Raw genomic sequence first — 26566 nt, 5'->3', positions numbered from 1 at the left:
CCAGCTGAGCCACAAGGGAAGTCCAAGAATACTGGAGTGGATAGCCTATCCCTTCTCCAGAGGATTTTTCCCAACCCAGATTATGAGCTATATCAGTTATCTCCCTATAAACTTCATTTTAAAGTTGATATGTTTGGCATTTTAGTTGTCATCCCTCACTTTGTTGATCAGTTAGAGTACAATATCCTGATGGGCATTTATGATTAAGCACTTCAATAGCAAAAACATCACATCCAGCTCACACTGGCTTCCCAGAGCACTGAGCTTCCCTTCCCAAGTCTACACTCAGTGACCACATTGGAAACTTGAAATCAGCCATAGTAGATGTATTCAGAAGACAAAGATGGGCAAAACTACAAACCAGGGCATCTTCAACCCCAAGAATCAGTTATTAGATATTTACCAGCACACCACTGAACACAGCCTAAAATTCTCTTAAAAATTCAGTCTTTTGAAAGTCATTAGAAAGAAAAGAAAGAAGAAAGTGAAGTCGTTCAGCCGTGTCCAACTCTTTGCAACCCCATGGAATGTAGCCTGCCAGGCTCTTCTCTCCATGGCATTCTCCAGGCAGGAATACTGGAGTGGGTTGCCATTTCCTTCTCCAGGGGATCTTCCCAACCTAGGGATTGAACCCGGGTCTCCCGCATTGCAGGCAGATGCTTTAACCTGTCATTAAGCTATCTCAATTATCTGTAGAAAAAGGAAGATATAAACATAGCTTGAAGTACACAAGTGATGGAAGACACTGTTTATTTCATCCTTCTTTCTTTCCCACACTTGTCTGCTTACTCTGAACATGACTCATTTTCTAAAAACAACAAAACAGAGGTTTCACTTGAAGGGATATGTTTTGCTTTCACAGAACAGAAAGGGAAAATCCTGACCAAGGAAACGTAGTCAGAGATTGAAAGCAATATATATACTATCATTTTGTCTTACTAGAGGAGCTTCAGAGGAAATGTTCAATCAAAAATAAACAGTATGCCCACTGAATTCAGAAATTTATCATTGGTATGGTAAAGAGTAGACTGTTTCATACACATACACACACACACATATACACATGTTATAAGATGTCATTCTTTCATGCATCTCTTATATATAAGGTACATTCTTCTATTAACTAAATCAAAAGCCTCTACTTTATTCTTTTCCTTTAGACAATGACAGGAAGTTGAGGTAAAACAGCTTAAATGAAATAAGTGTTTTCTATTTCTGCGAAGCCTTATTTCTGCCACACCCACAGACAACATTAGGCATATGGTCTATACAAATCATCCCAGAAACTATTAAAGTACTTTGAAACAACAGAATATGATTTTAATAGTATTTTCTCAGCTATCATGCTTCTTAACTGTAGCTAACAAAAGACTTTATCACATTTGTATCATTCAAATTAACTATTACTGTTCTCATGCCTATTATAATTTTCACAAGCAAAACATCTCTTTACAACTCAACTTTTCAACAAAAACTGTATGGGTTTTTTTTTATATGTTAACCCTCTTTAATTGAGCTGATGTATCTGAGAAATTAAGCAAAGCACTTAATATCTCAGTCACTCTGGTTCAAGTCAGCTGTTTGAACAAAAGGATGGCATTCTTCTCTGTTTTAACCTCAGCAAAAAGCTAATTCAAATGTGATCATCCTTTAGTTTAAAAAAAATCAACTTCTGTATCTGAAATAAGTATAAATAATGCACATACTTGTTAGCAAGTATATTCTTTTTAGACTCTAGAAAATGGAAATCATACGGAGAAGAAACTTCTCTTTAAAGCAGAATACCAGCTATATCAAACAGAAATTCTTCAAAAGGAAATGATGGAAGGTTTAGATGTTGGTGTTTTTGTTGACTCATTTATAAATTTTATAAGCTATCAAACAACATTCATCCTGGCCACTAAATAAACTAGCTAAATGAAATTCCCTTTCCAAACTTTAAAGAATATTACTCTTCTAACAACTATAAGATGACTAACCATGGTAATCATACACTATCTTTTAGTCTTTACCACAACTGAGAGTGTGTGCTTTTGAAGATTTACAACATTAAGAACAATTTTTAAAATATTAGTTTTTTATACTAGTATTGCAGGATCACAAGTGGTCTCCAGGGTCTTCACATTTCCATTTAACATAAAGGAAAGAGATTAAAAAATGTTTGAAAACTCAATATAATATTATAAAATCATATCTTTACATAAAGATATTTCACATGAAAAGATCAAATCAAGTAACTTACACTCTATTCCCTTGAACAATATCCACATAATCTTCAGATCGAGCATAGTATCCATCAGGACTCAAGGCCCCCCAGAAGTTGGACCACAGTTTTCCATGACGAGTTACAAGAGGAGCAATGATCTTCCTGAGGAGAGAGAAACAAATTCAGGTGATTATCCATTTTTTAACTGCCACAAAATTATGTGTTTGGGGCTTAACATGACACAGAAAACAATAAACTTTATTTAACACATATGCAGTTAGTCCAAAAACCTAAAATAAAATAGAGAGGAATTTCCTCCCTTCACTTTTCCTTAAACAAGTACATTGCTGATTTTCAATCATGCTTGGTAAAAAGACTAATAAAAAAGAAAAAGTAATTGAAAATGTGAATGAAAGTATAAAAATAATTTTTAAAAGGACCATACTTACATCCAATAAAAGTATAAGAATGAAACTAGATCACTTTCTAACACCGTACACAAAAATAAACTCAAAATGGATTAAAGATCTAAATGTAAGATCAGAAACTATAAAACTCCTAGAGGAGAATATAGGCAAAACACTCTCAGACATAAATCACAGCAGGATCCTCTATGATCCACCTCCCAGAATTCTGGAAATAAAAGCAAAAATAAACAAATGGGATCTAATTAAAATTAAAAGCTTCTGCACAACAAAGGAAAATATAAGCAAGGTGAAAAGACAGCCTTCTGAATGGGAGAAAATAATAGCAAATGAAGCAACTGACAAACAACTAATCTCAAAAATATACAAGCAACTTCTGCAGCTCAATTCCAGAAAAATAAATGACCCAATCAAAAAATGGGCCAAAGAACTAAATAGACATTTCTCCAAAGAAGACATACGGATGGCTAACAAACACATGAAAAGATGCTCAACATCACTCATTATTAGAGAAATGCAAATCAAAACCACAATGAGGTACCACTTCACACCAGTCAGAATGGCTGCGATCCAAAAATCTGCAAGCAATAAATGCTGGAGAGGGTGTGGAGAAAAGAGAACCCTCCTACACTGTTGGTGGGAATGCAAACTAGTACAGCCACTATGGAGAACAGTGTGGAGATTCCTTAAAAAATTGCAAATAGAACTACCTTATGACCCAGCAATCCCACTTCTGGGCATACACACCGAGGAAACCAGAATTGAAAGAGACACATGTACCCCAATGTTCATCGCAGCCCTGTTTATAATAGCCAGGACATGGAAACAACCTAGATGTCCATCAGCAGATGAATGGATAAGAAAGCTGTGGTACATATACACAATGGAGTATTACTCAGCTGTTAAAAAGAATTCATTTGAATCAGTTCTGATGAGATGGATGAAACTGGAGCCAATTATACAGAGTGAAGTAAGCCAGAAAGAAAAACACCAATACAGTATACTAACACATATATATGGAATTTAGGAAGATGGCAACGACGACCCTGTATGCAAGACAGGAAAAAAGACACAGATGTGTATAACGGACTTTTGGACTCAGAGGGAGAGGGAGAGGGTGGGATGATTTGGGAGAATGGGAATTCTAACATGTAAACTATCATGTAAGAATTGAATCGCCAGTCCATGTCTGACATAGGGTGCAGCATGCTTGGGGCTGGTGCATGGGGATGACCCAGAGAGTTGATGTGGGGAGGGAGGTGGGAGGGGGGGTCATGTTTGGGAATGCATGTAAGAATTAAAGATTTTAAAATTAAAAAAAAAAATAACCTAGATGGGAAAAGAATCTGAAAAAGGATGGGGATATATATTTATAAGTAAATCACCTTGCTCTACACCTGAAACTAACACAACATTGTAAATCAGCTATAATCCAATATAAAATTAAAACTTAGATTAAAAAATTAAAAAAATAATAAAAAAAATAAAACCAAAGGACATTTCCAAAAAATAAAAATAAATAAAAAATAAAAAAAGTAATTTTAATCATTTATTAAATTATTAAATCATTTATTAATCATTTATTTTAAATATTTCAAAAATTATATTCAATGAAATCAAATACTTTCATTGTTATTAGGCAGACATAACAGTCCCTAGTACATTAAGGTATCTCATAAATATTTGTTGAATAAAAAAATTTATGAAGATGGGCTGAGATATTTGTAAACAGGCCAGTTTTCCTAAAGTTGAGTCCTGCCTGAATTACTTTAAAGTATGCTGCAATTTTTTTTTTTAACTTTTATAACGGGTTGTGCTAGCCCTGGCAACACTGAACATTTTTCTGGTTTTTGACTACTTTAGAAAACAAAATAGAATAGCACTGTCTCACTATTTCCCAGGAAAGAATTCCCTTTGAGACAAGTATGTGTTACAAATTCAAAACATGTCAGACTTCTTCTTAAAGAAATCTAATTTATAATGCATCAGCATTTTTCAGAGGAAGTAACAAATTCTGAAATTCCACTAGAATTAACTTAAAAATGAACTAAATTGTAGTAGTGTGACACAATTTTGAAGAAAATCTCACACAGCTCCTCCAAGAGGAAGGTAATAGACCAACTATCTCCACAAAAAAACCATTTCACAACACTCCAATCTTGTGAAGACCAGGTGTGTCGTTCCTTTACCTACGTAAAAGTAACACAGAGTCTACAAATACACTTTATTAAAAAGTTTGTAGTTTATTTTTCCTGGTTCCTATTAGAATAAAATGTTAACAAGATACATCTATAATCTGCCTTCCTGGAATACCCAAAACATTGGAAATAAAAACATAAATTAGAATCTACATATTATGTTAATTTAAGGAATGATCAGAAGCAACAGAACTGGACATGGAACAACAGACTGGTTCTAAATAGGAAAAGGAGTACGTCAAGGCTGTATATTGTCACCCTGCTTATTTTAACTTATATGCAGAGTACGTCATGAGAAATACTGGGCTGGAAGAAGAACAAGCTGGAATCAAGATTGCCAGGAGAAATAGCAATAACCTCAGATATGCAGATGACACCACCCTTATGGCAGAAAGTGAAGAGGATCTAAAAAGCCTCTTGATGAGGGTGAAAGAGGAGAGTGAAAAAGTTGGCATAAAGCTCAATATTCAGAAAATGAAGATCATGGCATCTGGTCCCATCACTTCATGGGAAATAGATGGGGAAATAGTGGAAACAGTGTCAGACTTTATTTCGGGGGGCTCCAAAATCACTGCAGATGGTGACCGCAGCCATAAAATTAAAAGACGCTTACTCCTTGGAAGAAAAGTTATGACCAACCTAGATAGCATATTCAAAAGCAGAGACATTACTTTGCCAACAAAGGTCCATCTAGCCAAGGCTATGGTTTTTCCAGTGGTCATGTATGGATGTGAGAGTTGGACTGTGAAGAAAGCTAAGCACCGAAGAATTGATGCTTTTGAACTGTGGTGTTGGAGAAGTCTTGAGAGTCCCTTGGACTGCAAGGAGATCCAACCAGTCCATTCTGAAGGAGATCAGCTCTGGATGTTCTTTGGAGAGAATGATGCTAAAGCTGAAACTCCAGTACTTTGGCCCCCTCATGCGAAGAGTTGACTCATTGGAAAAGACTCTGATGCTGGGAGGGATTGGGGACAGGAGGAAAAGGGGAAACAGAGGATGTGATGGCTGGATGGCATTGCCGACTCGATGGACTTGAGTTTGAGTGAACTCCGGGAGTTGGTGACGGCCAGGGAGGCCTGATGTGCTGTGATTCCATGGGGTCGCAGAGAGTCGGACACGACTGAGCGACTAAACTGAACTGAACTGAACTGAAGGAATGACAGTTCAAGATAACTAATAAGATCAAACACTTAATAGAAAGAAATCTTAATTACAATCTTAGCTGCCTGAAAGAGCTGGGCAACGAGACAATGAAAGTGAAAATCCATCTGCTGTGTGCCTCAGTGTTTTTGAGTATAGAATTCTACGATTAATACTGAGCAGCCTTAGATTTTGAATAACTGAATTCTCAAATTGACAAATTATACATAGGATGGGTTAATAGAGGACAGTAGACATCTTACATTCAAAACAGCAATTTTAACATTTCTCTGCTAACCATTCTATTTGTTAAGAAAAATAATTGTGTTAATATTTGTGAACATACATAGATTAATACCTGGCACTTAAGCACTCATTAAAGGTGGGTTATTAGTGGAAATATTAATACTAGTAATACTATTACTGGGCTTCCCTGGTGATTCAGATGGTAAAGAATCCACCTGCAGTGCAGGAGACCCAGTTCAATTCTGGTCAGGAAGATTCTTTGGAGAAGAGAATAGCTACCCACTCCAGCATTCTTAGTTGGAGAATCCGATAGACAGAGGAGCCTGGCAGGCTATATATAGTCCATGGGGCTGTGAAGAATCAGACATGACTGAGAGACTAACACCTTCACTTTTTTTTTTCACTTTGAATACTAGTGTTAGCAGTAATAAATAAAGATTAAATCACTATAAGCTGGCATGCTGCTGCTGCTAAGTCACTTCAGTAGTGTCCAACTCTGTGCAACCCCAGAGATGGCAGCCCACCAGGCTCCGCCATCCCTGGGATTCTCCAGGCAAGAACACTGGAGTGTGTTGCCATTTCCTTCTCCAATGCATGAAACTGATAAGTAAAAGTGAAGTCACTCAGTCATGTCCGACTCTTCGCGACCCCATGGACTGCAGCCTACCAGGGTCCTCTATCCATGGGATTTTCCAGGCAAGAGCACTGGAGTGGGGTGCCATTGCTGGTATAGATGGTGCCATTTTCTCACTTCAATTTGGCTAAATAAAAACAGGTACTGCCTAATGATAATTAGTTCAGGACTAAATAAAATCACAGATCAGTCTGTGGAGTAATGTGCACCTCTGAAATTTCTTTCAAATTCTAAGAACTTCCAACTCTGCTTGTAATAACTTTTTAGGTCTGAAGTTTTATGAAATTCTATTTTTAAAATATCTTTAGAAAATAAAGCAATTCCATATGTTACAGATAGATCACAATTTCATCTAGTTTAAAAAAATAGGCCACATATAGGTAATAAACATTACATTTGTGATTGTAAAATACTTAATACATCTAAATTTTCATTGGGTTATTTTCTATTTGACTTCTCTAAAAAATACAAATTATTAGAATTGAAATTTGTAGAAAATAACCTCTTGTGAGTTTTCTCAGTTTGCTAAACACAGATAAGTAATTACAGCATGTCCACATAGATGCAAAAAATAATTATAATTTTCAAAATAAATTGACATTGAATCATATATAGTACCTGTTTTGTTCAATCAAAATTTTCAAAGTCCTTGGATTTGTCAAAACAACATCTGCATCGACACTAAAGTAATATTCACAGTTTTCATCCTGACGGCAAAAATCCCTGTTGTTGAAAAAGTAATAAAATAAGCATTAAAATAAACCAAATATTTGAAAATATTGGTTGAAAAATGTTAACATAAGTCTCATGTAAAATAAGGTTTTTCTAAAATACTTTTCTAATCAAAATAGTAAGACAATATCCAAAAGGGTAAATATTACTTTAAATTTCAAAATGGTCAGGTGATCAACACAGATGTTCATTGATAGAGCAACACTAAAAATTTTAGGGCAAGTGAATATTTTTGAAATATATTTTCAAGCCATGAAATACTTTAAACTGTAAAGCAGCAGGTCAAATGGGCAATTTATAGTTCAGCATTTAGTCCTCTTTAAAAGGCAAACATATTTTATATTAATGTTTTTGTCAACAGAATTTTTCACAAATCAAAATATTTTCTACACACACACACATACTCACAGAGCAAAAATTCTGTATATCTACAATTTAGTTTAAGTGAAATCTTGGAGGTACAGGTGTATAACTCTTAAGGAATTAATACTTTTTAAACTTGATTTACATGGAATTCTTTCTAAGATAGTCATTGCCCTGCTCCTTATATGGGGACATGGATTATGATGTATGCTGTTCCTGGTAGTCTGGAGCATTATCATCAGGAACACAAAGGAATGAACTACTTGTGATATATGACATGCTTCCAAGTATTGTGGTTTCTGCATCTGGGGTTCTTTCTGAACTCTCCTCTGTCACTGCTTATTCAAGTTATCATTTTCTGCTATTGACAGTATTTATCTTCATAACACATTTGTTTCTAAGCAACTATCAAACAGAATACCAGATAGGAAGACTGTTAAAATTGTTCAAAAAAAATTAGAGGAAATTATTTTAAAATACTCTAACTATGTATGGTGACAGATGGTAACTAGGCATTGTGATGATTATTTCACAACATATACAAATATTAAAGCATTATGTTGCACACCTGAGACAAATATTATATGTGAGTGACTGCAGCCATGAAATTAAAAGACACTTACTCCTTGGAAGAAAAGTTATGACCAACCTAGATAGCATATTCAAAAGCAGAGACATTACTTTGCCAACTAAGGTCCATCTAGTCAAGGCTATGGTTTTTCCAGTGGTCATGTATGGATGTGAGAGTTGGACTGTGAAGAAAGCTAAGCACTGAAGAATTGATGCCTTTGAACTGTGGTGTTGGAGAAGACTCTTGAGAGTCCCTTGGACTGCAAGGAGATCCAACCAGTCCATTCTGAAGGAGATGAGTCCTGGGATTTCTTTGGAGGGAATGATGCTGAAGCTGAAGCTCCAGTACTTTGGCCCCCTCATGCAAAGAGTTGACTCATTGGAGAAGACTCTGATGATGGGAGGGATTGGGGGCAGGATGAGAAGGGGACAACAGAGGATGAGATGGCTGGATGGCATCAACCGACTCGATGGATGTGAGTCTGAGTGAACTCAGGGAGCTGGTGATGGACAGGAAGGCCTGGCGTGCTGCGATTCATGGGGTCACAAACAGTCGGACATGACTGAGTTACTAAACCGAACTAAACTGATACTCAACATAAAATAATAAACTAAAAAAATTTTTTTAAAAAGCCCAGATTATCTTGGATAAAAATTAAAACATTTATACTACATGATTTCAAGATGAATATAAATTATTAGTAATAAAGTGTGGCATTCATCCTAGAGCAACAAGACAGAATGGAGAGTTCCCAACCACACATAAATACTCAGTCACCTCATTTAGGACCAAGGCCAAGTCAATTAAGTAGGAAAAGAAAAGCCTTAAATTAAAAAGGAATGGGGTTCTGTAACAACATAGTGGGGTGAGATAGGGAGAGAGATGGGAGGAAGGTTCAGAGGGAGGGCACTTATGTGTATCTATGGCTGATTCATGTTGATATTTGGTAGAACACAATAAAATTTTGCAAATCAACTATCCTTCAATTAAAAAATAATTAATTTTTTAAAAAGAAATAAAAGGAGTGTTGAAACCACTGGGATTTCATTTGCAAAGTATACAATTTGACCCCTACTTCACTCAAAACACAAAAACGTATTCACGATGAGTTGCAGATTGAAACATCTTCGACATAAATGATAAAATAATAACGCTTATGAAAGAAAAATTTCAAAGAATGGATTCATGACATCAGAATAAGATTTCTTAAATAGAAAATAAATACCAAAGCATAAAAAAATGAAACAGAATTTTATTAAGATTAAAACTTCTTCTCATTAAAAGGTAATTCTTAAAAAGCCAGAGTAAGATATCTTTCCATACCCAGTAGGGTGGCTAAAACAAAAAGATGGGCAATAAACGTTGAGAAACATGTAGAGCAGCTGGAGCTCTACCACCTTGTTGCTATAAGTGTAAAATGTCCATTCATTTTGGACTATTCATCCATTTCTTAAAAAGTTAAACATAATCTATCCTAAACCTGGGCCTTAGTTAGTCCATTCCTTGGTATTTTCCAAATATATTCTAAAGGATATATGTACACACATGCACACACACAAACACATGCACACACACAAAATACATTTTATTCACACTTCTAATAAAGAATCTTCATTAGCAGTCTTTTTCATAATTGCCGGAAACTCTACATAACCCAATGCCTATCAACTGTACAGAATATAAAGCACTTATAATATATTCATATGGAAAAATACTAGTCAGCAATGAAAAAGAATGAACTGCTGATAACTGTAATGACATAAGTAAATTAGAGAACACTGTGCTGAGGCAAAGTCAGACACAACAGCACACACAGAATTTTTTAAATTAGAGAAAACAGGTTCTAAATGTGGACCCAAGATACTCTCCAATGATTAAGTTACAGAACCCTTAGTATTAACATCAGTTTGATTTTTCCAAGGTCTGTTTTCCTGCCAGTCCTTATACGCCCACAGTAGGCACTGTCTATTACTCTGGGCAGAGCTTCCATAGCACAATAGAAGAATATATCCTGCTAAGAAGTGACCATCTCTTACCTTTTAATCAGTAGCTCTCTAAACACTGATGGGCATATTCAACAATCACTGAATAAATGACTGTCTTTACTGAAACCAAAATTTTATAAATAATCTGTCTGAAGTTATTAAAGGGGCTAGACAAAGGACCTAAAGTATTTCCTTTATGGTTATAGTACTATTTAGATCATGCATGCATGCATGCTAAGTCACTTTAGTCATGTCCAACTCTTTGTGACCCCATGGACTACAGCCCACCAGGCTTCTCTGTCCATGGGATTCTCCAGGCAAGAATACTGGAGTGGGTTGCCATTTCTTCCATCAGAAGATCTTCCCAACCCAGGGAATCAAACCCTCATCTCCAAGTGGCTCCTGCACTGCAGGCAGATTCTTTACCACTGAGCCACTGAGGAAGCCCAGGAGGTAACTAAAATATCTGAAACATACATTTCTGTCCCACAAAACCTTCAGCTAATACATATTTAAATCACTGTTACATCAGTCACATGACTCATCTGTCTGAGGATTTAAATATTGAACTGAAGTTCAATTAATAGTTTCATTAAATATATTGACTCTCAGCCATTAAAAGAAAATTGTAAATAATTTTCATGGCCCTTTAGACATAAATACACTCAAACATAGATACAGTTCTAAAGCAGAGGCTTGCTCATGTGTGGATACACACATGTACACACACACATGCACACATACACACACATGTGCACATACAGTTGAGACATCCAAGTTTAGGATATTAATTTTGAAGAAAATTTTCTTTAGTAGATACTGGTTGAATTTATATTTGTTAAAACATACATTCCCATGTTTCTGGCTTCAGCTTGACTTAGATTTTCTTCTGGTCCTACTATTTTTATAGTAGTGATTTCATGTTTAGCTTTATCAAAAAATACTTTGATGTCCTTTTCATGATAAACTTCCTGTAACATATTTTTAAAATTGAAAATTAGTTTCAAAAAAAAGAAAAGTAGTGAGAGAAAATAAGACAACTGAAGTTTTCATATTGAAGGATAACTTCACATTCAAAATTGTGAACTCCACAATTCACGTTTTCAGTCAATTACAGACTAAATGATAACTGTGTTAAACGCATTACATATACAAATGTCATCTAAATATCACAGGAAGAACCTAAAAAAAGATACATAGCAATTTTTTTAAGATACTTTAAAATTCTTTTAACATCTACTTCTAGACAGACCCTTGCATTAATACTTAAACCCTAAGTGCTATAAAACATTTCTAACTTGAAAAAAGGCTTGTGGTAGAGAATCTTAGATATGTGTTATAAAATATCCATAAAAATATCTTTTAAACCTAACCCATTAATCTGTTATCATCATTTTTATAAAATAAATATTACAATGTTATTTTAAGCAGAGAGAAAAATTTATGGTCATATAAAGAGTCATTTTTTAACAAAAAGAAGGGAAAATTAATAAGATTTTATTGATAAATATGATGAGAAAATAATCAACATCAAAAGTCATCAAACTAGTATGATTTGACTGTGCTAAAATTTAGATAAGATTATCTACATCATTAGAGAACTTCAGAGCTTTTTATTTATCAAATCTCACTAAGTATTTTTGAAAGCTTTTCACAACTTGTTAAAATGACATCATACAAAAGCTGCAGAGAGGTAAAATTTTAAATAAAATAAGATAAAAACTCCTGTTATCAAGAGGTTTTAGGTCCTACGAAAGGAGGAAAAGTGTAAGACACATTCCATAAAAAAAAAACTTTAATATAAGTAATATATTACAATGCACTTTATAAAAAGCAAATGCTCAGTGCATTCACCCTTTAAAACTTACTTAAGCTAGTTTTTTGCAAATATATTAAATAAAATAGTCTCTGGAAAAGGCAAATGACTAGCTGATATGTACATCAGGAAGAAAGAACAATGTTAAACTAAAAGTATTAAGACAAAAGAGAAAAAAAACTATACTTCATGGCTATTGAGTTTCTCCATATGATAATAAATGTCAACAGTTTCAACGTGAAAGAGATAAGTAAATGGAAAAACACTGAGGAAAAATGTCTTTAAGTTTAGACCATATGTGGGAGGTATTTGGGAGGATCTAAACATTTTTTGAAGGAAATGAAAGCCTTTGGGAAAGAGTATGTCATTGTGTGATTAGTCAAAACAATACTGTATCTGGAAGACATTTCAAGTTCTGATGTTAGGTATTATCACCAAGTGCATGCTGAGCTGCTTCAGTCATCCAACTCTGTGATCCCCTGGTCTGTAGCCTGCCAGGCTCCTCTGTCCATGGGATTCTCTAGACAAAAATACTGGAGTGGGTTGCCATGCCCTTCTCCAGGAGATCTTCCTGACCCAAGGACTAAACCTGCATCTCTTGCAATACAGCCAGATTCTTTACCATCTGAGCCACCAGGGAAACCCAGGTATTATCATTAGCTATGATTTTATGACCAGTTCTACAAAAGTAAGTACCAGTACAAACCCAAAGGCAAATGACTATAGATTCTTTGACATCTCTTCATTATATACTAGATTAAATTTATTAAAATAGCTGATAGTCAACCATTTTTGATCTACAAAAAAACTGACAGCTTCATGTGGCTCATCCCAATACTATGATACTAATTACTGGATTTGAAAATACTTAGGTGCTAAAGAGGCAAATAAGTAAGTGTTAGTCACTCAGTCGTGCTGAACTCTGCGAACCCATGGACTGCAGCCCACCAGGCTTCTCTGTCCAGGAGATTTTCCAGGCAAGGTTACTGGAGTGCGTCACCATTTCCTTCTCCAGGGGATCTTCCCAACTCAGGGACTGAACCTGGATCTCCTGCTATGCAGGCAGATTCTTTACTGACTGAGCTACAAGGGAAGCCCTCTATAGAGGCAAAGCAGTAATGATTTCAAAACCCCCATCGAATTTCTCAAAGAGTCGGACACGACTGAGTGACTGAACTGAACTGAACTGAAAAAATTTTTAGACGTGAACAAATAATAACAAATAGTTTCAACTAAGATCAAAGTTTTCACCTAAAATATTTCATTTTTCAAATACTTACTTTGTTATGAATAAAGAATTTAAGTGCTTTTTTTGGGTAATCCAGTGTCAACAATGTGTTCAGAAATCGAGGTAGGAAAGGGGTTGGTTGCTCAATAAAAACACCTATTGTTACATTTGGATAGACCTTTGTTTTATGGGAAACATAAAAACAAATTATCATTAGCATGGTTTTACTTTAAATTCTATGCAAATATTAATCAATTCAGCACAAAACACACTATAATATCAGTACAACATAACTTTGATTGCCCAGTGGCAATTCATTTTTCAGGACCCCATCAATGATTTTTACTGAATACCATCTTGACATTATGATTCAGGTTGAAGAGGAAACTCACCACTATATTTATTACAGGGACACTATAATTAAGGTTATTGCCTGCTCTACTATTGAATGTTCCCTTTAAAGTAGTCCTAAAAGAAACTTTCTTTAGATATGAATCTATTTTGACAGCTTCACCTCAGAAGCCAAAATGCTAACTGTGCTTCCTTGTTTGTTTCTGTGGCTTGGAAACTGAATGGTTAATCTGTGGCTCAAATAAAGTAATCACAGAGATTATTATGAGAAACCTCATTTAGCCTCATTACTAAAATCATGAGACTTTATTTCTATGTTTGAATCTTTAATATCATTTTACTGATAGTTCTTTATTTTGCTTCATTATTATGTTATATATAAGGAAAGCTATTTTGCATCACTAGTATATCTATCTTGTATCGATTTTTATATATTTTCTTAATTTCTGTTTGAGTAAGTGTTAGAAGATGGCTTATCTTTCACTCATTGCAGGAACAATTCTGAAATATCTAGTATTAGTCAATCCTCATGATCAGAAACATTTAGAAAATAGAGGGAAAGTTCCTGGCTTGGAAACTTAAAATGGTTGAGGAATACAGAAACATAAGTAAATAACCATGCAATAGTATTTTTATTGGAACTATGTGAAAGATTTCTTTATAATGCCTTTTTAAATCCATGTCTTGAAGCATGATTTTAGATTTTTAAATTACAAATTATATACAGATGGGTGAAGGAGATCAAAAGGTAAAAAGAAAAGACAAGTAAGTACATCACACTATTAAACAAGAAAAATTTTTAAATAACAAAAACCTTCTAAAAATAAAGATTACGGATTTTTTTAAGTGCTATATATGTTAAGTGCCAATTTAGGCACCTCTCCCCCATCTTTTCACACATCATACCTCATGTATTCCTCTGTCATCTGATAACCTAATATTTGTATGGATTGAAGTACAACTCAAACATGGTTGTATATATCAATTCATTGTATATATTCATTCAGTTACTCGAATATTTATTACTAAGTCCATAAACAAAGACAAACAACTAAAGAAAAAAAATTCTACCTTCTAGGAGTTCTCAATTTAATAGGGAAAATGAGTAAAAATGGGATGGGGCGGGAGGTGGGAGGGGGGTTCATGTTTGGGAACGCATATAAGAATTAAAGATTTTAAAATTTAAAAAATAAAAAACTAAAAAAAAAAAAAAAACGGGATGACAACTCTCCCTTATCAAATGAAGTGATGCATGTCATTTAAATTTCATAATAACCTTAGAAGTCATTTATTATTCCAAATTTACAATATGAGAAAAAGGAGATTTAGAGCAACTCAGAACACATTAATCAGTAGGTAAAGAGTTAGGCTTCACCATGCTACATCTCCACTATCAATCTAAGTTCATTTTATACACTAATGATAACAACAGTACACCAATGATGATAACAGTTAAGTACTGTTCAAGGCTTAGCATTTCATATATATAATTTATCATATAAAATATCACTATATACATATACATATATGCGTAAATTCTTTAAGCCTCCTACCAATCCTCTGAGACAACCATTATCATTTTTACATATAAAGAAACTTGCCAACAGCCCACATCTTAGAATATGCTAGCCCTAGACCATAACTACCCATATAATTTTAATTTTGTATGCATAATTAATACATAAATAAAATACATAAGAAATTTATTTTTATAATAAAATGGCTTTCCTTTCTAGCAGTCTGTAAGACAAAAATGGCTTGAGAATCAAGTTACTCCTATGTGCAAAAAAATAAAGATAAAAAATTATAATATAAATATTTTTCTGTCTTGGCACCAGAAAGTTTATGTTAACAGGAAACCAAACAGATAAAAAATTTTAACTCCTCCAGAAGACAGCACTCTTTTGAAAAAAGGATCAGAATGAATTTTTAAACATCTTCACGATGCAGCTTCATTCAGAAATTTTCTGGCTTTCTTTCCAGAGAGGAAACATTTAGCTTGTTATTTCAGAGACTGGCCCAAAAAGTCCTAGTTTCAAGTAAAAGAGGGCTCTGTTCAGAAGCTCCTAAATATGAACAAATTACTCTTTATCCTCCCTTTCAGACAGTGATAAAAACAGAAACTACTTAATTCAGGACATTTAGTACTTTACAGTGAGATTATTTTGAATTTGCATGGGTCCAGAAGTCACCAGAACTATATTAAGGGGAATTTTATTTGTGTCTACACTTATCTGGCATGCTGTAGATATTCAACAAAACTATGGTAAGTAAAGGAAATAATCAGTCTTAATGATAAAATTATCCTTAGAACCCATTGTTCATACACATAATAGTCTTCCAAATTATAAGAGCCAATTTTTGAAAGAAAAATATTACCACAGGATATCCTAAAACTGCTCTGGTTGATGACAGAAGAAGGATGCATAAAACATTTTATACATAAATAATAATTACTTCCAATTGCATGTTTATCTTCAAAGTATAAATGGTAAACTATAACTATAATTCTATATGAAATATATGTATAAGTAGCACTATGCCTGGCATATAATATATATGTGCTAGGCAAAATTGCACAGTGGTCAAAATTATAGGGTCTGGTACCAGATTGCCTAAATCCAAATTGCACTTCCAATATAAAAAAAAAAAATGCATGCCTTAAGTAAGTTGCTTAATGTGGAGGTACCTCAGTTTTCTCATCTGTAAACCTCAGTCAAACCTATGGGATTTGTAAAATAATATGAGTTACTATATATAAAATACTAAAACAGTCCTTAGTTATTTACTATTATTTTTAAATCATAAAATTTGAAAATCAAGCTAATCAACTAATTTTGACAGATAAAATTAGTCAACACAAATACTGAAGCATTATAACCATTATTTCCCTCAATCCTTTGACCAAGTTAAAGACTAAAAACAAGAATTCCCACTCATAGCAAGCTAGTAAATATTAACAACCAAGCCCCTTTTACTGGGGTCAATTGGGGTCAATTATTACCTGGTTTTTCTATAAATATATATATCCAGCAATTTTCTGTCATCATTTTAGATTTATAAATCTATTATCTACAAAATTATCAATACTATAAAATGTGTCATTTTTATTTTACAAACCATTGCATTTCATGAAAATATACTTTTATTACTACATTTCACCCAGAGTCAATTCCACTCACATCTACTTCAGACAAGTCAATTGTATCCACTTCACAAAGAGTGCAGCCATTATCTTGTGTCCATGCATTAGGTATATAGTTTCCAAAATAATTCAGGAGGATCTGGAAAAGAAGGAAAACTGCACTATTAACAAAAGTAAGACTTTCTCATCAATGTACTTTCATTCTATAAACCTCTAACTTCAAAGCATGTTTTCTGCTTTAGGTACATCCCCTTAATAATTCTACAAATATTTGTCACCTAGAGATATACAAAGAACAAAGTTCTCTCCAGACTGTGAATCATAAATGAAAGCAAGCTTTGTCTAGAAATGCCAAAAAATGCATTATACATAAAGGTAACATTTCAATATATCAAAAATAAGAAGAGACACCATTAAAGAAATATGTCAAACAATTTAACAGTTTTAATTGAACTAATGAAGCTTATTAACAAAAATAAAACAAATAAAAGCAGTTATGTGAATAGTAATTTAGTAATAATATAAATATGCTTAAAGGTTCAGTCTAGACATGTACAGTGAACGGGTAAGTGCCAGTGTGACCTCTTACCACCATCACCACACAAAACAAATATTGTATATACTTTATCACCAAAAGGCACTAAGCTCTTCTGGGAAACTATGAACTCACTATAACCCAGGCTTCTGGGCAGTGATTCTGGAATACTGACTTGAGGAAAAGAAAGCCTGTAGATTAAAATAGATACAGAATAAGTTCTAACTAGAGCCACCCCACAAACCCTATCAATAATAAACTACAGTTGGCGGGGGGAGGTAGAACAAGATGACGGAGTAGGGAGATCTTGGGCTCACCTCTCCCCACACATACACCAAAATTACAACTACATAGAGAGAACCATCTCTGAGAATGACCATAACACTAACAGAAAACATGTTCTATAACTGAAGATAAAAACAAAAAGCAACAGTGAGACAGGTAGGAGCAGACATGCAGTTTAGGCAGAACCCATGCCCACAGTGGAGCAATCCACAAGCAGGAGGGGTATCACAGCCCTAGGGGTTTTCTCCAAAGGGCCAAGGGCCCAAGTCCAACATTGGGCTCCCCATCTTAGAAGACCTGCACCAGGAAGATGAGCCAGTATAATATCTGGCTTTAAAACCAGAGGGGCTTACATGTGGGAGAGCTAGAAGCCTGTAGGAAACTGAGACTGCTCTTAAAGGGTGAAGGAACAGATTCACTCTTTTCAAATCCCAGTGCAGAGGCAGCAGTTAGAAAAGTGCCTGGGTCGTACAAGAAGGAAATTCATTTATTAATTTTAGGGCATGTACCTGAGGGGTATGATCTGTTGAAACTTTCTCTGAGTATAAATGAGCTGGCAGATTGTGGCCAGGCCTTACAGCTGGCTGTACTGGGAACCAGCCCCATACACTAGTGCACCCAAAGCAATCGCAACTCAGTGATAACAGGAATATGCACACAGCCCACACAGAGGACATTTCTGGAGCACCTGGCTCTGGTGATCAGGAGGGGCCACACTACTGAACCCCACAGGAAACCTTCTATACAAAGTCACTTTTTAAAGACCAGGAGATAATATAGCTGATCTACCTAATACATAGAAACAGAAAATTACTTTACATGAGGAGACAAAGGAATAATGTTACAAATAATGTTACAAAGAAGACAAAACCTCAGAAAAAGAATTAAATGAAACGGAGCTAAGTTAGAAACTAGAGGGAATCACAGGCAGATTAGATGATGCAGAGGAAAGGATCAGCAATACGGAAGAATACAATACGGAAGCAATACAGGCTAATAGGAAATCACCCAATCAAAACAGCAAAACAAAAAAAGAATTTTTAAAAATGAGGATAGTTTAAGGAGTCGCTGGGGCACAACAGGCATTCTAACATTTGCATTATACAGTTCCCAGAAGGAAAAGAAAGGGACAGAGATATTTCAAGAGATAATGGATATAAATTCCCCTAAAATGGTGAAGGAAACACATTCAAGTCTAGGAATCCCAGAGAATTCCAAATAAAGTCAATCCAAAGGGACCCTACACAAATGCACTACCATCAAAATGTCAGAAGTTAAAGATAAAGAGAGTATTAAGGGCAGCAAGGAAAGTTATGACCAACCCAGATAGCATGTTCAAAAGCAGAGACATTACTTTGCCAACTAAGGTCCATCTAGTCAAGGCTATTGTTTTTCCTGTAGTCATATACGGATGTGAGAGTTGGACTGTGAAGAAAGCTGAGCGCCAAAGAATTGATGCTTTCGAACTGTGGTGTTGGAGAAGACTCTTGAGAATGCCTTGGACTGCAAGGAGATCCAACCAGTCCATTCTGAAGGAGATCAACCCTAGGATTTCTTTGGAAGGAATGATGCTGAAGCTGAAACTCCAATACTTTGGCCACCTCATGCGAAGAGTTGACTCATTGGAAAAGACTCTGATGCTGGGAGGGATGGGGGCAGGAGGAGAAGGGGACGACGGAGGATGAGATGGCTGGATGGCATCACCAACTCGACGGACATGAATTTGAATAAACTCCGGGAGTTGGTGATGGACAGGGAGGCCTGGCGTGCTGCAATTCATGGGGTCGCAAAGAGTTGGACACAACTGAGCGACTGAACTGAACTGAACTGAAGGGCAGCAAAAACAAAACAAAACAAAACAAAAAAACTTGTCACATACAAAATAAACCCTGTGAGATTATCAGCTGATTTTTCAGCAGAAAACTTGTAGGCCAAGGAATGGCATGACATATTCAAAGTACTGAAAGGAAGATCACAACCAAGAACCTCTATCTGGTGAAGTTAACATGCAGTATTGAAGAAGAGATAAAGAGTTTACCAGACTAGCAAAAGGTAAAGGAGTTCATCACCACTAAGCCAACCTTATAAGAAATGTTAAAGGGTCTTCCTTGAACAGAAAAGACAAGAACATAACCAGAACTATGAAAATTATAAAAGAGAAAAATACCACCAGTAAAGCCAAATATTTAGTAAAGGTAACGGACCAACCAACTATGCAGCTAGTATGAAGGCTAAAATACAAAACTAGTAAAATCAAATATTAATTATTTAACAATGTACAAAATTAAAAAAAAGTAAAATAAGACACCAAAAACATAAAATGTGGCAGAGGGGAGTAAAAATGTAGTGTTTTTAGAATACAGCCAAACTTGAGCAATGGTCAACTTAAAATATACTGCTATTTACTATATAAGAACTTCATGGTAACCATGAATCAAAAACATGTAATAGATACACAAAAGATAAAGAGGAAGTAACACAAACATAACTCAGTAACCAAATCATAAGGGACTCAGAGAAGAAAGGAACAGAGAAGAATACCAAAAATAACCAGAAAACAACTAACAACATTGTAATAAGTACATGTCTGTCAATAATTACTTTAAATGTAAATGGACTAAATGTTGAAATCCAGAAAATAGGATGGCTCAATGGGTTAAAAGGAAAACAAGCTCCATATACATGTTTCCATCAAAGGACTCACTTGACATCTAAAATCACACAAAAAGTGAGGGGATAAAAAAAGGGTATTCTCAAACATATTCCTCTTAATACCTATTCTTCTCAAACTATTTCAAAAAACTGAAAGGGAAGGATAGAATGTTTTTAAACTCATTCTACATGGCATTACCCTGATATCAAAATCAAAGACACTATGAAAACAGAGAAAATAATAGATAATTATCCCTGATAAACATGGATACGAAATTCTTCAACAGAATATCAGCAAATTAAATTCAGTAACACATTAAAAGGATTATAAATCATGATCCAGTAGGATTTACTCTAGGGACACAAGAATAGTTCAATATATACAAATCACTCAATGTGAAACACCACATTAACAAAATAAAGGATAAAAATCATATAACCAGATGCAGAAAAACTTTTGACAAAATTCAATATCCATTTTACTTCAAAAATTCTCAACAAAGTGGTTACAAAGGAAACATACCTCAACCTAAAGGCCATATATGACAAACTCACAGTTCATGTCATATTCAGTGGTGAAAAGCTGAAAGCATTTCCTCTAAACCAGGAAGAAAACAAGGATCCCACTCTTCCCGATTTTATTCAACATAGTTTGAAGCCCTTGCCAGAACAATTAGGCAAGAAAACGAGATAAAATTCATCCAAATTGAAACTGCCACTATTTGCAGATGACATGTACTATATATAGAAAACTATATATGGTACTATATATATATGGTACTATATATAGAAAACTTTAAATACTCCACACAAAAAACTATTAGGTCTACGAAATGAATTGAGCAAAGTCACAAGATACAAACAAAACACAGAAATCTATTGCATTTCTACACACGAATAATAATTGACCAGAAATTTATAGAAAACAATTTCATTTACAATTGCATAGAGAAGAATAAATTTCCTAGGAATAAATTTAATCAAGGAAGTAAAAGATTTGTACTCTAGAAACTATAAAACATTGGGGAAATAAACTGAGGAAGACACAATTAAATGAAGAGATAAACTGTGCTCACAGAGTAGAAGAATTAATATTGTGAAAATGTCCATACTACTCAGAGCAATCTCCAGATTCAATGTAATTCCTATCAAAATACCCATAGCATTTTTCACACAACTAGAATAATCCTAAAATTTATATGAAACAACAAAAGAGGTCAAATAGCCAAAGCAATCTTGAGAAAGAAGCAGAAAACTGGAAGTATTGTACTACCTGGTTTCACACTATACCTGAAAGAACAGTAATCACAACAATATAGTATTGACATGAAAACAGACACATAGATAAAAGGAATAAAATAGAGAGACCAGAAATAAACCTACACTTATATGGTTAATGATCTGTGACATAGAAGGCAAGAATATACAATGAGAATAGACAGCCTCTTTAACAAATGGTGCCGGGAAAACTGGACAGCTACATCAAAAGAACCAAAATGGACTATTTTCTCATACCATATATTATACAACAAGAAACTCAAAACAGATGAAGGAATTAAATCTAAGACCTGAAACCATAAAACGTGAAGAAGAAAACATAAGTAGTATGCTTTTTAACATTGATGTTAGCAGTGGTTTTTGGTTATGCCTCCTCAGGCAAGGAAAACAAAAGCAAAATAAACAAATGGGACTAAATCAAACTTAAAGTTTTTGCACATATAACAACTTCTGCACATGAAACTACTATCAACAAAACAAAAAGACTATCCACTGAATGGGAGAAGATATTTGCAAATGATATGTCCAAAAAAGGGGTTAATAACCAAAATATACAAAGAACTCATACAATTCAATATCAAAAAAAGAGAAAAAAGAAACAACAACCCAATGAAAATACAGGCAGGGGATCTAAATAGATATTTCACCAAAGAAGACATGCAAATGGCCATCAGACACATGAAAAAATGCTCAACAACATTAATCATCAGGTAAATGCAACCAAAACCACAATGAGATACCTGTTAAAATAGCTACTATCAAAAAAAAAAAAAAACCATTAAATAACAGGTGTTGGCAAGGATGTAGAAAAGCAGGAACACTTACACAATGCTAATGAGAATGCAAATTGATGCAGCCACTATGGAAAACAGGATGGAGGTATCTCAAAAAATGAAATACACAACTAACATATGATGCACATATTCCATGTCTGGATATTTTTTCCAAGAAAACAAAAACACTAATTCAAAAAGATATATGCACACCTATGTTCAATGAAGCATTATTTACAATAGCTAGGGTATGGAAGCAACCCAAGTGTCCATCATTACATGAATGTATACAGAAATTGTGATATATATATATATAATATTACTCAGCCATAAAATGAATGAAATCTTGCCATTTGCAACAACATGGATAAACCAAGAGGATTTTATTCCAAGTGAAAAACTCAGACAATGAAAGGCAAATGCCATATGATTTCATATATATATATGGAATCTAAAAACAAACGAATAAACATAACTAATTAGAAACAATCATAGATATAAGAACAAACAGGTGGTTGCCAGAGGGGATGAGAGTGGTGGGATGAGAAAATTAGATGAGGGAGATAAATAAGTACAAATTTCCAGTTACAAAATAAATGAGATGTGCATGAAATGAACAGTGTGAAGAATATAGTAAATAATAATGTAGTACCTTTTATGGTGATATAATGATGGTTAGATTTATTATAGTGATCATTTTGTAAAGTACAGAAATATCAAGTCACTATGTTGTACACTAGGAACTAACATGGTATTTTAGGCAATTATAATACTTCAGAAAGAAACAAGCAAGCAAACAATCTCATAGAAAAAGAAATCAGATATATGGTTACCAGAGGCAAGAGGTGGATGAGCTAAACTTGGATGGTGATCAAAAGGTACAAATTTCAACTGTAAGTACTACAGATGTAATAAGCATGATAAATACAATTAACACTGCTCTAAGTTATGCATAAAAGTTGTTAGGAAACAAATCCTGAGTTCTCATCGCAAGAAAACATTTTTTCTTTTTCTTTTATTTTGTACTTATATGAGATGATAGATATTTACTAAACTTATTTGCCGGGAGAAATATCAATAACCTCAGATATGCAGATAACACCACCCTTATGGCAGAAAGTGAAGAGGAACTAAAAAGCCTCTTGATGAAAGTGAAAGAGGAGAGTGAAAAAGTTGGCTTAAAGCTCAACATTCAGAAAACGAAGATCATGGCATCCGGTCCCATCACCTCATGGGAAACAGATGGGGAAACAGTAGAAACAGTATCAGACTTTAGTTTTTTGGGCTCCAAAATCACTGCAGATGGTGATTGCAGCCATGAAATTAAAAGATGCTTACTCCTTGGAAGGAAAGTTATGACCAACCTAGACAGCATATTAAAAAGCAGAGACATTACTTTGCCAGCAAAGGTCTGTCTAGTCAAGGCTTTGGTTTTTCCAGTAGTCATGTACGGATGTGAGAGTTGGACTGTGAAGAAAGCTGAGCACTGAAAAATTGATGCTTTTGAACTGTGGTTTTGGAGAAGACTCTTGAGAGTCCTTGGAATGCAAGGAGATCCAACCAGTTCATCCTAAAGGAGATCAGTCCTGGGTATTCATTGGAAGGACTGATGTTGAAGCTGAAACTCCAATACTCTGGCCACCTGTTGCAAAGAGCTGACTCATTTGAAAAGATCCTGATGCTGGGAAAGATTGAGGGCAGGAGGAGAAGGGGACGACAGAGGATGAGATGGCTGGATGGCATCACCCACTCGATGGGCATGGGTTTGGGTGGACTCTGGGAGTTGGCGATAGAAAGGGAGGCCTGGCGTGCTGTGGTTCATGGGGTCGTAAAGAGTAGAACACGATTAAATGACTGAACTGAACTGAAGACCTTAAAAGAGATCTTATGGTATAGAATAGATAAAGAAATTAGTTCAGTACTATTTTATCTGATTCTTCTCAAATATTTGGTATTATATTCAAATATTTTTATTGTACTAAAACTGAAGCAAAGGCTATTGAAACAAGCACAGTATAATTACAAAGAGAAAACCTTTGTGTTTTATAGATATTATAGATAGTCACATTATTCTCTATAGCACAATCATAAGACATGGAAAAGTAACTCATTCACATCCCTCTTGTACTACATGAAAAGTCAGGAAACAAATTACAAGGCAGAAAATATGCAGTTATGATATTCATTAATGACATTTCAAGAATCAATACGATGATTTGAATATGTTTCTATAACAAAAACAAAAATTTTACTATTGTCACACTATAAGTGCAAATGTTAATTATTCATATCCTATATAACATTATGTTTTTGAATTAAAAATAGAATAGAGATTCATGTTTAAATGGGTTCTCTATTAAGCATTACTTCTAAAAGGAATTTTTTTAAAAGCTGTTGAGAAATACATAGTTTTGTTTTAAATATCCTGGGAAATAATTTGTTTAGAAGAAAAAAAATCTCCCCCATGGTTGGACATATCTAAAATTCCCACCTATATATAAAGACTGGCACCTTCCTTACCTCAGAAATCTCATAAGAAATTAAATATTTATTTCATGAATTACTGATGAGTCTGTTAGGACCCCTAGGTGAATATGAAAATGATCAATATCTTTTTTAAAAGGTTAGAGCATAAAAGACATTACATTTAGTTTTCAGAATTAAACTTTAAAACTTTTTTACTTTTTACATCTATTTGATTTTCAGAGATCACTAAGACTGGAAATCTCTCTCTTTTTGGATCTCTCATCACACAGGCAGAGGTTACCCATCACCCTTACCCTCTGTTTCCATCTGTTTTCTTCATCAAAAATAGCAGACATTTGTGCTGGCAGCTTTGTAAAGTGCAGAGAACTGTTTATGTAGTTAGGCTGTTCCAGGAAGTCCCCAGCTACTAGGTGGTAGTGCTTTCTTAATCCTGTTTTCACAATATCGAAACATTTCCAAGGGTGATGTCATGTCACTGGCAGAGAAACTTTTCCAACTGAATCTTTTCTTTTTTCTTTCATTTTTTTCAAGTCACCCAAGTATTCAAGGTCATAGTGACCCAAGCATTGAGGTTATGTGCACAACATTAGAGTTCCTATTTTTATTGCAGATCAAATTCATTTCTGAAATGACTTGTTTTCATGTGCAAATTAGATGATCTGCTTTTCTTATGTTTAACTTCTGTTTGTATAAAATACTATCAATTTCATAATGATTTACCTTAAGATGTACATTATCTGATATTTAAAAGAAAAAAGGAATTAAAATAAGCATCTTATGATGTGTTACTAACAGTAAATAAGTTTCAAGAATAAAAAGCAAAACTTCAAACCAGAAGTCATGGTTTCTATCTAAAAACTGATTTATATTACAATATACCTAGATAAGTATGAAGACAATTATGTAGAATAAATAAAAAGCATTTCAAAAAGAATGTTAATTTAAAAGCAACAAAGTTGTTTATACATCATTATGAAAACAAATGAAAAATATGAATGCTTAAAGGTACATATTGCAAGGACATAAAGACTGAAAGTAACTATGAATGAAAACAAAATGAGATGTAGTGGGATTATAAGTGATTTTTAAATTTATTTATAATTTGAAAGTTAAACAGCATGAGATTTCAAGAAAGTAAGAAATAAACTCATCTTTACATACTTTGGTCTATAAACACATTATCAACAATTTACCATTTATACATAATGCACATTTTTAAATAAAAATGTGTTAAATATTAACATTCATGAGGTTATGGCTCAAAACCACTGACATTATAATCATTCCTTACTAAATAAAAAAATAAAGCTAACTGACAAAATATATAAAAATCCTTTCATCTTTTATGATGGTTAAATAAAAATGATATATCTAAAAAGAGTAATCTGCTTTTATTTTCTTCATTATCCTGGGTAATATATGATTTTTTAACATATTACTGAATAACGTATTGGCATTAGTTTGAAAGCCAATTGGCATTAGTTTGAAGGCACTGGTTTGAATGCTCATTTATATA

The 26566-nt window shown here is 34.2% G+C and overlaps 1 protein-coding gene across 2 annotated transcripts in view; it reads right to left on the bottom strand.

Annotated features, from left to right (window-relative positions):
* The window catches only part of PLOD2 (procollagen-lysine,2-oxoglutarate 5-dioxygenase 2), a 120174-nt gene that overhangs the window by 9847 nt on the left and 83761 nt on the right, over positions 1 to 26566 (bottom strand). For both annotated transcript variants that reach the window (XM_069563068.1, XM_069563078.1), the window contains exons 8-12: positions 17078 to 17179; positions 13597 to 13722; positions 11350 to 11471; positions 7468 to 7572; positions 2243 to 2368 (exon numbers count right to left, since the gene is read on the bottom strand). In XM_069563068.1, the coding sequence (XP_069419169.1) occupies positions 2243 to 2368; positions 7468 to 7572; positions 11350 to 11471; positions 13597 to 13722; positions 17078 to 17179 (581 nt within the window). The remainder of the gene's footprint in view (positions 1 to 2242; positions 2369 to 7467; positions 7573 to 11349; positions 11472 to 13596; positions 13723 to 17077; positions 17180 to 26566) is intronic.

The sequence above is a fragment of the Ovis canadensis genome, chromosome 1 (assembly GCF_042477335.2).
Source record: "Ovis canadensis isolate MfBH-ARS-UI-01 breed Bighorn chromosome 1, ARS-UI_OviCan_v2, whole genome shotgun sequence".
Classification (NCBI taxonomy): domain Eukaryota; kingdom Metazoa; phylum Chordata; class Mammalia; order Artiodactyla; family Bovidae; genus Ovis; species Ovis canadensis.
This window is presented reverse-complemented; position numbering and strand designations above follow the sequence as displayed.